The sequence below is a fragment of the Hippoglossus hippoglossus genome, chromosome 22, assembly GCF_009819705.1.
Source record: "Hippoglossus hippoglossus isolate fHipHip1 chromosome 22, fHipHip1.pri, whole genome shotgun sequence".
NCBI lineage: Eukaryota > Metazoa > Chordata > Actinopteri > Pleuronectiformes > Pleuronectidae > Hippoglossus > Hippoglossus hippoglossus.
In genome coordinates, this window is record NC_047172.1 from 24677712 (window position 1) to 24692696 (window position 14985).

Sequence of the window (14985 nt, forward strand, 5' to 3'; positions counted from 1 at the left end):
AAATCCAATAAAGTAGTACTAATAAGTAATAGTATTTTAACCCTCCAATGTAGACTCAGCACCAGGTGTAACAATTTTAAATACTCCTGCAGAAGCCAAAAGTCTGTATGATATCAACTGCGTTTTCAGAAAATGATTTGCAATGTCAAGGAGAAGTATTCAGGTGTAATGGCGACCTCTGTGATTGGTGAAGATTACTGTTACCATGGAGATTGTGGCAATTGACGATGCCACTGGTGTCTCCCACACACAGCCAGAGACAAAGGAGTTGCTATTCAGCATTTTATTTCTTCCTCAAACGCAGCAATCATAAATTAAACTCAACTTAAAGTTGCCAGATATTTCTGCTGGCGCCTCGGCTTTACAGCTCAGCCTGGCTCGGGCTCTTTCAGTCTCTCCCCCATGTGTCTCTCCCGAGTGTCTCCCCCTGGCAGCTCTGCGGCTGCCTTTTGTACAAGAGGATCGATCAGCTAACAGCCCTCAGCTGCAGAGTAATCCTCTGGTGCAGGTGGAGTTGCTCTCCGAGCCACCTCCATGCCCACAGAGGTGTTTACCACATCCGTGAAAATCATCAATTGGCTCTGATTGGCTGCGATGAGCTACAATCAGATCATTTAGCGTTACTACACTAGTATTACATCCCAAGCTTCTCGGCTCCTAAGGCGGCCCCTGATATCATGCTAGCATCTGTGGCTAAGCCTTGGCTCCTTGATGGTAACAGTAAAACAGTGCGGCCCAACTCGGAAGTCTAGAACTAGGCAGATTATTGCAGAACTGGGGCGAACAGACAGAGCCTCATCCCTCAGTTCTCAGGCCTCAGGCCTCTGCATCCCCTACGCCACACAGGTTTGGAATTGCTTATAGCTGGTGCAAGTTCAATGTATGCCTATTTCACCGTGGGAGCTCCTATGAGAAGCAATGATATCATGGACACAGAGTTTTCACTTATACTGTTTACTGAGGTTGAAGTAACGATATGGTTTCTGCAAAACAAGCGTGACCAAGAAGTAGAAATGAAATATACAGCCATCAATGTAATAGCACATATTAATCATGCTTTCCATGAACCTTCCAGCCACTTTAGGGAAATTACTATGAGCAATCAAGTACTACAGTTTAACAGCTTCCAATAAACATGATACTTAAATAATCCGAATTGAGTGGTTAATGTTGCCAAACAAACATAATAACACTATGATGTCTGTATGCCAGAAAGAAAGGTAAAGGAAAAGTTAGCATCCCACAACATGACCCCTAATCCTAAACATGTGCTCTAGCTTGCTAGTTAGCTCAATTACCCTTTTGTCAATTAAGGAAATGTCTGCAAATATACATTACAAATAACATACTAAACGTTCTAAACTTGAAGTGCAATGCTGTGTACAAGCCCAACAACAAGTTGACAATCTGAACATTTAACAACACTCAGACTCAACTCAGAGGGAAACTGCTGCCAAATGCCTGTAACACAGCTGAGGACCCAAAGAAAGACACCACGGCAGTGTGGACTGCCCTTACTGTGCCTGATTAGGGAATTCTGTACAGAGCCCATCAGTAGAGAACGAAGTGGAGCTGTTGTTCGGTTTGAACATAAGGGTCCAGCTGGATTTTGTTCTAGCAGTGTTTGTAATGTTGGTGCTGACGTCAGCCTAAAATACTTGAACATTACAGTTATAGACTTGACCCTTGGGATTAGTCTCTGTAACACAACAGTCCTTCAAGCTTTTCAGAAGGTTTCAACTGCATCTCATAGCCTTCTTCACAAAACATTGCATGCATTTTAAGGGATAATTCCAGGTTATACAGCTAGGCTTGTATTCTTTAAATAGTTTAGCACATTTTTGTCCAAACTGGCTGTAGGGTCCAGAGCATATTGATATGCACCTGGTCTTGTAAGACCTAAATAACCATACACCCTTTTACTTGCGATACTTTGCCTTGAACATGTGAGTGTTTGACCTTTCATCATCCTCCAGACCACTTCCACAGAGGGAGTGAAGGTGAAATGAGGGAGGGAGGGTCAAGGTGTTTGCTCTTTTTTTCTTTCTTTGAAAGGAGTGAGGAGAAAGCTGTTCTTATTAGCTATGGCAGGCCTGGGTGGTTCTGTGTGATAGAGATGGATGCTCTTGCGGTGGCTCGATTGCGGGCGCGCGCACACACACAATAAGATCACATTCTGTGAGTGCGTGTGTGTGTGTGTGGGTTCTGTCACAGCCCAGTTGTAGGAAACGTGTCCCTGACATGCAGAGGATATGCCAACAAAAGTGAAACTAATTTCAATTCACCCGACGGGCATTGCAAATAAGCACAGCCACTATCCTGTTAAAATACCTATTACACTGGCTTGGATGTGCAACTTGCAGACAAGGAATACTTCTCCCCTCCTCTTGGATGTTTTTGCAATTATGCACTTTAGCTGGATGAAGTGCACAGAGAGGCAAATTATCAGCAGGCTGACGAGTGAGTGTGTCCGTGAGTTTGGCTGCTGCAGGGATTAAAGCATGTGAGGCAGCAAATGTGGGGCTGATATTCAGGGCCTGAGCAGGATTTCAGGAGGAAAAAGAGAGAATACAAGATTATTTATTTCATCTTGTCTGTGTTTTGTTACTAGAAGGAGACTGGTTTCACGTGCTGCCTCAGCCAATCACTACAAACAGACAAAGTTTGGGAAATGGTGACTGTGGGTTGGTCCTGCATTTGGGTTCAAAACTTGAATGGGATTCCAATAAATATGGTCCAGTCAGACACAGACACACACACACACACACACACACACAATTCAAATTACTGGAAACATTTAAAATTATGTATAAATACACAACTCAACAAAACATTTGTAACATTTTTTAGACATTTTATTGTGGGGAATTTACATACTATCATTTTTAATAATTAAATAAATAAATCAAACACTGGTTATTGATTTTACTCAACAAACCAAATCATTTTCAACACGAAAAAAACAAAACCCATAGTCTGAACTAACATTATCAATGTTCAATAACCTTCATACAAAACAGGACATGACAATAATGATCCCTGTGGTTTATGGAATTAAATGGAAAGGAGATTAAAAAGAAAGTTGAATGAAGAATTTGGATGTTTATTTTTTTCACCACCCTAAAACTTTTTATCCACCTCTTTTCTGTTTTGTTCTTTCCTCCTCTTCCACAGTTGTCTTTTGTACCTTTCCTTCTAAGCTTTTGAGGCTCGTCTGCTTTTTGTTATTTGGGATTGTTCTCTCCTCTTACATCCTAAAAAGTCTACAATATGTATTTTAGGATTCTGTTGTGGGAGTTAGAATGGAAGACGGTGTGTATAATAAACAGGTTGTTCCCCCCTTCGTTTGCAGTATAGTTTGCTTTCAGAATTTCAAAACATCATCTGAGCAGCCTCTGACTATCTGAATATGTCAGCAGAAGTGTTTAGCAAAGTAAACCAGGGGAGCAATAAATGACACCACACCCTTGAATTCTGTCCTGTTAGTTAATCTATTATTCTATAATGAAACATCCCACCATTTGTTTTTACATGCTGATTCCAATTCACACAGAGACGGGATCTTCCAACAAGTGCACTTTCTGTTCTTGGCAGTGACTGTATGTAAAGATGGATGGCACATCTCCACTTCTTAAGTGAATATATCCTGGATCCGGGTCTGCATGGCACATACATCAGTGTGAACTACCTAAAATGACAGAAACCATCTCAGGTGTGCCGGTGCTGCTCTTCTAGATATTTGGAGAATAGCAGAATATACATTGAAAATGATCTTTTACCCCAGTTTCGATGTTTGTTTGTCGAATATGTCCAGCATTTCTGTTCCTGTGGCCCAGGAGGGAGGGGGTGGGGAATTAGACTATACTGCAGCCATCCACCAGGGGGTGATGGAGAGGATTTGGCTTCAGTTTAAGAAGCCCTCGTGTTGTTGATCGTTATACACAGTCTATGGTTCTTTGTACACAAATGTAGCTAATGTGGAGAGAAAAATGAATACAGAGAGAAGAAGAAGTTGATGTAGTAATGAAGAGGAGGTGTGTCATTTGTCACATCCTAGGTGATATGCTAAAACTGACACTGGTCATATATCTGAAGGGGCTCCCTTCTCGATCTCCTACATAATTAATAACCAGCTTATCACTGTAACTCATTTTGCATCATCAGTGACAAGTACAGTTGACTATACAAGTCCCAAGTTTTAGTCTGGACAACCAGAAACATAAATGTTTGGAATCTCTTAAGGAGACACACAAAACCATTTGCTGATTGAGTCCTTTCGGTCACAACGTAGCAGTGTAAAACGCAACATGGATAATCAATTAACAAGCGTTGCTGACCCTGTTGTCTTTGTAACAGCTGTGCAGTTAAATTCTGTATTTTACAATGATACAACTGCTTACATGTGTAGGAGATGAGCTACTATTTGAGTAACAATACTGCAACTAACAACCAAATGTTTACTGTGTACATCGACAGGCACATGCCCAGTGTACGTGAGCGGTCATGTGATTTTCGTTTTCAGGCGTGTTACTATGGACGGGGATAAAAATTGATAAGGATCCAAAATGCTTGTGTGGACAGAGATTGACAGAGAAAGCGCTGTTTTCAAAACAAAACTCAGTCCAATGGATGTAGCCTTAGAATTGTGACAAAGTTAGTGAACTTAGATCCTGCAGCAAATCCTTCTGACATGACTCTGAACTCTTTACAGCACTGTTCCTGAATGAGACAAACGTGATACGACAGGTAGGCCCACAGATCATCTGCAGTTGTGACACAGTGGCTCATGCACAAAATATGTTTTGGGGGGAAAAAAACTGCTTTTTGGACAGTAACATAGTGTTTTTACTTTGTGATGCTCTATTTGTATGTTTTCATCCCCATATGAAAACTGCATAACTGTAACCAAGCAACAGACTTTCAACAACTGGTATGAAGTCAACAATACAGCTTGAATGTTTTCAAGAGCTGCCGACTATGACTGTGACTGACTTTCATAACAACAAAGCACAGGTCGTAAGTTTGGTGTGACATTATGACATTATTTAGCCTGAAAACGTACGAAATAACCGACGGTGATCTTTTCTTCACTGATTAGAAAACAAGAGCTCACAAGGTATATATGAGAAAAAGATGGGACAAGAAAAAAAAACGATGGTCAGAGAAGAGAGACTTTTGTGGACAGCTACGCAATAAGTCATGTTGTATATTAAACCGACCAACGGCAATCACATCAACGCTTCTCAGTGACAGGAAGAGAGATGTCTCACTGTCAGTGACCACAATTCAGTGCACGACACTGAAACCAATAGTAATACAAACTGGTGTGGAATGAGTGTACAGTATTTAACCAAGAAACAACAGTAACATTGAAACAGTAAACATGACCCGTTATTATATAATGACAATAAAAAAGGTGTTACCTGTAAAAGATGCAACTTGACACAAACTGCATTCTGAGGTATTTAGTTAAGGAGTGCGTATGAATCAGTGGTCCAGCTTCTTCCAGAGGGAACATTATTATATATTATATTTTCTAAGAATCAAAGTGATAGTTGAAGATTTTGGAAAACTTGTGGAACTGTTTTTCTGAAACTGAGATGAGGAGATGGATGATAATCTCATGTCAGTGTATGGAGCTGGAGTCAGGAACGAGTCTGTGGCTTCAGTAATGTGCTGGAACTTACTTAACTTATTACTTGACAAACTGCAGTTAACCCACACACACATTACTTCCTCGAGCACTATTTATGGCTGATTTTGGTCTCATGCACAATAAATATTGTACATAAGATACATTTAAGAGAGAAATAATTATCTGACAGTATATTCTGAACTTAAATAAGAGTAAAACAAATAAAACAAAAATTTACTTATCTTAAATAAAAGAAACACAATTATGACATAATCATGAGAAAACGACATCAGCACGTTGTACAAGTTGTGATCTTGACAGTCCTGATGTTAAAAAACCTCAGCATGTATTGGCCGTGTGTGTGTGTGTTTGGGCACATATTTAAATGGTTTTATTATACAATGTATTACAAACCAGCCAGTAGTCATCTTTTGCGATGTGTTGCTGATGTTCCAGTCTGAAGTCCATGTGTGTCAGCGCAGAAATGGCAGCAGAGCAGTGAGCCAGTGTACTGACATGAAGCTCTTCACCCACAGAAACAGTTCATAGAGAGTGAGTCTCCCCAGGCTGAGAGATTCAGCCAGCTTTATCTGCAGACGCCTCCTGCTGGACTGAGCCTTACTCTTCTTGTGCCTGTCGACAAGATCAGCAGAAGGACCGGGAACAGGTTAGACATAGTTTGAAGAGACTGGGTTTCTTAAAAGATGCTCTCTATTTCAGTGAGTGACGTTCAGACGGTTGTGTGCAACATTAGTACATTTTAAATTACTTGCTTTGTACTTTTATCTGAGTTAATTTAGGGTAAGGACGTTTTCTCAATTGAAAGTCCAGACCATGGTCTGAACCCAGGTTCATGTCTTTTTTATATTGTACATATCGTACCACTTGATTTGATTAGTTTTGGTTTCACATTGTAATTTAGGGAGCGCACAAAAGGTTTTCGTATAACATACATACGCCCTTCAATCAACACCTATGAGGGCTGCGTCTACCTGTACTTGATATTAATTGGTTTGTTGACGGACATGCATCTGACGTCGGCGTGTCGTCAATTCAGCTAAAGTGCATAGAAGAAAATAGTTTTTTTCATTTGAATGGAGAAAATGACTGAGCTTGTTCACTTTGTTACTTTTGTTGTCACTGCAATATCATCATGGTATTACTACCAGCAAAATGAACATCCTGATCGTTTAAACATTATATTGTAAGAGACAAAGACTACAGGCGACCCTGCGAGACAATTATTTTTGTTCTTCTATTGTTTAATGCTTTCTCAACTTCCCCAATTTGATCCGAAAGTCCAAACTATCCCCCCAAATATTTCAGACTACAAATGATCGAAATCATGGTTTGTATGATACGGACCAAAACTACCTCTTTTGTCCAGCCTAAATTGTGGTCAGTTGGTCCACACTGTGGGCCAAGGCACCTTTCACACCTGTTATTGTGGTTCAAAACTTAAAGATCCGGACCACACAAGGTAGGTGTGAAAGCCCCCTAAGTGATTTTATTTCTCCTTGATGGAGATTTCAAATACTTGAGTACAAATTTCCAGGACTCTCTCCATCTATTTAGTTGTTATCATGTGTGAAACACGCAGTGTTGACAAGTGATAACCTATTGATACAGTTTTATACTGTACACAGAGCAGATCATCTGATGACCAAAAAAAAACACACATACCTCAACCTACAACCTATAGAAGGAAACCTGAGCAGGCACTGGAGCCTCTCACCCATCAACAAGAAACAGGCTCCTTTTTGAGTCGTGCCCATGATTCTTAAGTGTTTGGGGCAGTTCAACTAAAAATAAATTGTTATCAGAACCAGAATAGTTGGTTCCAAGATACACCAGAAAACATCAGGTTTTCAAGTGGGAACTGTGGCAACATCAGTGGGTGTGTCATATTCTACAGATTTTAACGAGCTTTATTGTGAATTGTGCAACCGTCTCTGTTGATGACACATCTTTAATTACAGGGGTTCTGCTCAAAAAAGAGCAATGGGGAAAGAGCTATGGGAGGCCATGTGAAGTCCACACACAGGCCCCGACTGGCAGGAAGATAAACACATTCATCTACTTTGTCTTCCATTTTGAATGGTCATGAACAGAGGAAAGTAAAGGTGCGACACACACCTGAGAGAGGTGAGCACATGAACACAGGATTAGTTGTCAAAACGGAAACAGAGCAGCAGATTGTACAGATTGCTGGAGATGAGGTGGCACCACAGTATCCCCTGGTGCCTGTATTACATTACTACCCATGGCACTACAATTGGTTAATATTTTATAAGATGTGCTTATTCAAACAAGCTCTACCACTGTCAGCAGAACCGCACCAGGCAAGAGACCGTCTGAGAGTGTGTGTGTGTGTGTGTGTGTGTGTGTGTGTGTGTGTGTGTGTGTGTATGTGTGTGTGTGTGTGTGTGTGTGTGTGTGTGTGTGTGTGTGTGTGTGTGTGTGTGTCCACAGCCCTGTCCCTCAGCCTTCAGCTGTGAGCTGAAGTGACAGCCCACATCCCTCCTCTCCCAGCCTGTAGTGGCAAATTTCAATTTCTCTTCCAAAGCCACTCACTTGTCAGCTTAGTTTGTCTTTAGTTGTGACACATTTCCAATTTCACCATTTCACTATGAACACATGTATAAGTCTCACAAACTGATGAGTCTTGATGTTTCACTACAGCCTTCAGTTTGTGAGCTGGAAAATTATGAAATGTCCCTATAACTGTAGAAGAATAATCACCTAACAATGGTCAAACAACTACTGACTTTATTCCTGTTTGTGAGTGTTCAATTTGATATGAGTATGGTGTAAAAAGTTGGAAAAGTTTCAATTTTAATCAGAATGAAGCAGAAAACGACAGACAAAATACAAACACAGATGAAAACAGGCTGAAAAGGAAAAAAAGCTATAAACTTCCTGACCTGGCCAAGGCACGTATGCAGCAGCGGGACATGTTGATGAAGGACGAGGACGAGGCTCTGGTCTGTAAGGTGGTCTCAATGCCCCTCAGCAGGTCATTGGTCTTCAGCAGCAACAGCATCTGACGGGGCACTCGATTCAAGAGCTCGCTGATCTGGGGCAGGTACAGAGCTGCGTTGGTCCGAATCTCAACATCCTACCAAAGGAGAGAGACACAGAGCCAAGCTTTGTCTTTACTGGTTACATTATGTATAATCATATAAAGGCCATGCATTCGCACACTCATTGATCTCATGTTTTCTCTGATTATGTCTGACTAGATGTCCTCTGGGTGAATCCACAGGCCCATCTGTCTTGATTCCTCTGGGTCCATCAGGGCTAGAAAAAATACTGATCACCATTATGTACTAAACCAATCAGTAGTGAGGCTTGTTGCTTCCTTCGGTATGGCTTGAAAACGCTGATATTTGTTTAGTTTTTTTCCCTACTGGTGAAACGGGTATCAATGAGCACACAACACATCTGAATCATTAAACAAATCAGAAATGTTGGCACCAGACCAAAATGATGCTGAAAAATATGTGCTATGTAACGTTTTAAAAACATAACTTGATACTGTTGTGGTTAGCAGTATTCAGATTTAACATCTACAACAAACACAAACTGACTGGAAAGAAACATTTTATTATGTTTCCAGGTTTCAAGTAGGAATTAGTTGCCTTGTCTATCAATTACAGAATAATTAAACAAAGAGTAATGAGCCAATCACGTAACTTATGTATGAAACTAGAAATTATCTTTCCACTGGTGTATTAGACTCAAGCAGCTGAATGACAGAAAAACAAGAGAAGTGGTCAGCTGCAGGTGAAACGCAGTGTAGAGGACAGAACTCCACCTCCATCCATGTCAACTGTCAACAGCTGACCATTGTTCTTCCTAACAAAAACTAAATTATAAGTCCAACCTGAGCATAGACATCACATGCTTATTTCTCAACATATGGTAGCACAAACCTCCTCAACCACACTTCACACTTTAAAAATGAAACAGGATCCGCTCTGGCAGGAGTGTTTTCCCTTCAGCCCCAGCACCCATAAGTGAAATAGCTTGTAATGCGATATAATGTGTATAAATGCTTAATGTAAGTCTCTGAAGGCGACACATATATGTAGATATATACCAACGCCAATCACAGCAACTCATCAATTATATATATAATTTCTGTAGGGTTTTTATGATACATATTTTGATGCTATTAGTTTGTCATCATTTCTAGTTGGTCAGACTATTACCCCCTCCATTGAGATTATGTTTTCTTTTTTTTGTCTGTTTTCAAGTTTAGCAAGGACAACAAGGAGAGTCTGACAGATGATATCTGCCTCCATGATGGCTATTTGTTCCTTTCGATTCTGAAGATGGCTGCTTAGGTCTCCATGTGAATGTCCCTCTCCCGCTCTGTACTCACTTGAAAGTCCTCTATCAACAGGTCTAAATTACACCATCAGTCATGCAACAAGAACAAGGTGAAGGCTACAGGAGCAGGAATGAGTGGTGATGTTATGATAAAAGGAAAGGAAATAATTTCACTGGTCTGAATTGTTTACAGTACACACTGGGGACACAGAGGTCCTCACATTGTAATGCCTCTTTAGAATATCTACTTGACTGTGGTCGAGTATGCAATACTAAATTACTAAATACTAATATATATATATATATATATATATATACACTGACATTATGAATCAAATGAGAAGTAGGGTCATTTTCTGACAGACACAGAAGAAATAATGTGTTTCATACTTATCCGACAGTATCTGGTTGTAGCAACTAAAGCACGTATGATCCCATTTAGGCAACTCCAAAAACGTAATTAAGATTCAGGAAAGTTGATGGTCTTATATAAAATATTTAAAAGGTCAAAGGTGACTTGAAACATCAGAGGGGACCAACAGAGTTTATATTAAATCAAACACCATATGGAGCTCTGGACATCAACCTGGGTTCCTACTGTCAAAGTGCTGTGACATCCCTATCATGTGATACACAGGTAGTATCTGCAGGTTTCTATAGTGACATGGGATACTACCTGAATAAGAGATTTCAGCAACAGAAGAGATCAATAATTTTTTAGGAAAAATAAATAATTTACACAAGACTATACATTTTTTGGACACAGCAGAATGGTTACAGCACACGCCACATAACCACTTCCACTATCATATTGCAGCCTGTTTTGCAAACATTAAGTAAATACAAGGACCATCAAAACTTTTTCATAGGCTTGTTGTATATGTATTTATCCATTGTGTGTGTGTGTGTGTGTGTGTGTGTGTGTGTGTGTGTGTGTGTGTGTGTGTGTGTGTGTGTGTGTGTGTGTGTGTGTGTGCGCGCGTGAGACAAACTGTCAGAGCTGTCATTGCAGATACACAGAGAGTTGACAGGCACAGAGAGAGACAGACAGCAAGTCAACATCCTGACACAGATAAACTCTGTCTCTGCTCTCTGTCTGTCTGCCTTTGTCTCATGCCCACAGGAAGTGATGTGAATGAACAACACTGACGCAGCAAACAACATCTGATTCAACGGCATTATCCTCTACCTACAGACACAAACACAAGTCCCAAGAGGGCTGCATTGTGATTTGATGTCTGACAGACACAAAGGAGACACACAAATACAGTACTTACTTGTGCACTTGTTAACGTGAGAATAGAAATGGCTCCATGACTGTACTTTTTGATATGATTTCAATATCTAATGGTTCAGATGTATTAGAAATTCTCTGTCTTTGTATCAATGCCTGTTTTATAGAGTAGTCAACAACTGCCCATAACTACTTCACTTATGAGCCACACCAACATCAACATTAACTATACTTGGCTCTGAATCAGTTGTGACTTTGTTAATTTGGAGCATTTTACCCTTGGTTCAGTTTCTTTTTACACTCAGACAAAAATCTCAGTGAACTGACAAACTCCAGAGAATGTTGACTGCATATTGGTCTGATGTGTCTGGGGCAGGAGCAGGGGAGCAGGGGAGCAGGTACAGGAGGGTGGTACCTCATTCCTCATTGCTAGTCCAAACAATACCATGGTTCATTCTCTGTCTAGCTGCAATTACCTCTACAAAATTGCCACAGTTTATTTGCGCCTGATTAAACTGGGCTAAAATATCCAGGTCTGAAAACGCTTGTTGCCATCTAAAAATTATAACTTGGTTTTCCTGTGACCATGATGTGTCCAGGCCTTCTGTCTCCATTCACACTGAAATTTAGACAGGATGCAAATGATACATTTGATAAAATGGCAAACAGAATTACTGAAACACATTTACATTTTCTGGACTTCTGCATGAATCAGAATTGAGGTATTGTCACCATCCATTGGCATATGGAATTGTACAATTCTACTTTTATAGAGAACAAAAAAAGAGAAGACTTGAAGAAAAGTCAGCAAATAACTAGAACTCTGATGATTCATCCTTATCGGACAGCTCTAAGTACAGGTATGAATGCATCCAAGAAATATTGAGATCTGATCACTCAGACCACATTCAGCAGCCACATTCTTTAAGCAGTGTGTGCTAATGTGTTCAAGGCCACATTGAAGGACCGCCTACTCAACTGACTTCGTCTGCAAAAGAACACAAATATGTACTCGCTTACGTTCACATATAGCTGAAGCTGTCTTTGTCCACAACATCTGAAAATTTCGAAAAAGCACATGAAGGTAAATGACAAGGGCGACGGCCACCTTAGGCAGATCCATTTGCTTGGAACGCGCCATGGAATAGATGTAGTCTATGTTGATTTGATTTCTTCTTCTTTTTTTTATTTTCCAGTAGACTAAGCATGGGACTGTACCTTCTGCATCGCATTTGGTCTTCACAAAGAAAATGATGTATGATTATTTACACATAGAGCAGGGAAGTGAACGCCGATCACAAGTGGTCACCCGAGTCTTACATTAATGCCATGTATAGTGGGCCCAAGTTTTTTTATTTACCATAACTAAAAAAAACAAAGAAAAAAAAACGAGCTACCAGGCTTAAGACATACACATACAACATAATACCCCATCACAAACACCCAGCCCCCACCCCATCCAAGTCCAAATAACAGGGGGCTGGGTGTTCTGAAGAGCTCTGCTGAGTCCTGCTTGGGGAATAACAATTACTAGCAATTATAGGAGGTTGGTTAGCAGCCCTCACAGCTGTCAGCAGGACACAGAGAAGGCGACAGTGCTCTCATTTGCATCTGAAAGCTTCAATAAGGACATATTGTATTGCGAGTGATGCGATAATAGGCTGCGCAAAAGGCAACGCAAATGCAGTTGGGGGGAGGAGGAATCTGTGCCGGTGATTTTTCTTTTCTCCCCAGTGTAGCAGAGAGTTGGCAGAATGATTTCATTCAGCCGCCAGCAGATATTAGAAAACTGTGGGCAGAGACAGAGGGAAGAATATCAGAATCTACAGTACGATCAGCTGTAACCAATGGCATTCTGAGTGGGAAAATGCAACCGTGCTCAGGGCAGTAAATTAATTGCACTAAAGAAATGCAAATCTTCACTAGTACGTGGTCAATTTTTAGGTTTTTCTTCACAATGTCAAAGGTGTAATTACTCAAAATTTCTTGTTGACTTGAATAGTAATGTTTCATGAGTTGAGGATGTTTGGCCCCATAAATGGTGAGGCAACTAAAAACAAACTTTGCCTCTACCCAGACATTTCCAACATTGGTGTTGAGTCTGAAGCTGAAATCTCTCATGTCTTTTGGACCTGTCAAGGCTGAGGGTGATGTAAGGCTAATAATATTTTGTGCATGATATATGCAGCATTATTTGTTTTTAATTACCTTGCATGGCAGATTATTATTGACATGAAACACCCTTGTTTGTTTACTTTTGTTGAACTATAGGAATTAGTCTTGTGGAATATGGAAAAAATGCTGAGTTTAGAATCAAAATTGGAGAGCTGCTTTCAGACATGCACTGAACTCCAAATAATGTCCTGAAATTATCTGGAGGAGCTGTATGTGAGAACGCAAATGTCTGAGTCAGTTGCTGTGGATATTCTCCGGAGTTCCTCCTGCCAGACCCAGAGTAAAAACTCAGTGAAATCACAATGTCCAAAAGCCGATGGAAGAATAGTAGATTATATATAGATTATCCAGAGGATGCACCGCATGCAAGTGGGCACGTAGAAAAAAAAAAAGAATACAAATATGTTGGAATAAAAAAGAGGAAACATATAGAAGACACCAACAAAAGTGTCAACTTGGAAAGACACAGATATTCGAAAGCTTTTGGTGATAAGAGCCAATGCCAATGCCAGTGTGACCCCCCCCCCTCCGTTTGAACACTTCGGAGATTTTGATATTGTGTATGCATTCGACTAGATAATCTCCTGCTGCGTTCCCGATAGCTACTTTGAGATATGCACTGAACTCCGGAGATGGATGCGTGAACGCAAATATCTACAATATATCATGTGTGAATACAGCAGGAGACCGGTCACCTGAATCCTGCCCAGGAATTGTTGTTGTTGTGAACGAGTCTGAGCAGAGAATCTCCTGCTGCATTGTGAATGTGTGAAAGAAAACCTCTGGAGCATGTCCGGACCCAATTCTCCAGAGTTCGACTTATGTGTGAAAGGCAAACTCTCAAGAAAGTCCCCGTTGTGCGGACATTCTCTGGAGCTCATATCTGAAAAACGGCTAAGGAAACCACAAATAGTGACAAAATTAGAGGTATATCAAATTAATTAGATTTATCTTATTTTGCACTTTTGCACAGTTACACACAAATCCCATTACAGTTTGCACAACAAAGTTAATTTAAAAAGTAACAGCAATACAATAGTAACCAGCTGCATTGGTTGTCCTGAAAAAACATTCTCCACACTGCACTCTTAGTTTGAGTTTAGTAACGACTTATCAAAACACCAGAGTCCAGAGAATATAACAGAGATTCTACTTCGCTCAGTCTCTCCCTACCTGCCAGATATCAGACAGTGCTGTTAGCTGTTTGCAGATCAGACTGATGCCCAGTTACAATAAACAAACAGCAGAAACAGATGAGTTAGGGTGCAGACATTTCTACTCGATCTGTGGTGACTTTTGAGTTGAGTGATTAGGCTCTGTTTAATTTTAGTTAAGCATTTGCTAATTTATTATGCATGATGGCAGTTTTGCAAGAGGTTCCGGTCTGTTCTTTTTCACTTGTAATGCACATGGAGTTCTAAAAGGATGTTTCACACAAGATGTAGTCTTGCAGATGAAAATCAATTAAAATCATGAATTGGCCCTAAATTTGAGAAAAACCACCTGGTTCTATTTTGGACAAATCTTTCTGTTTTCAGTGACTGGAAGAGAAACATTCATTAAAATAATAAATGTTCCTGCATATGAAAGAAAGGCAGGAAAAAGC

At 40.3% G+C, this 14985-nt stretch overlaps 1 protein-coding gene across 2 annotated transcripts in view; it reads right to left on the bottom strand.

Annotated features, from left to right (window-relative positions):
• Positions 1–4559: 4559 nt before the first annotated feature.
• adck1 (aarF domain containing kinase 1) overlaps positions 4560–14985 on the bottom strand; it is a 75777-nt gene continuing 65351 nt past the window's right edge. The window contains exons 10-11 of one of the 2 annotated variants that reach the window (XM_034575862.1): positions 8560–8753; positions 4560–6268 (exon numbers count right to left, since the gene is read on the bottom strand). In XM_034575862.1, the coding sequence (XP_034431753.1) occupies positions 6109–6268; positions 8560–8753 (354 nt within the window). In that variant the 3' untranslated portion in view covers positions 4560–6108. The remainder of the gene's footprint in view (positions 6269–8559; positions 8754–14985) is intronic. The other variant, XM_034575863.1, reaches the window with a different exon arrangement.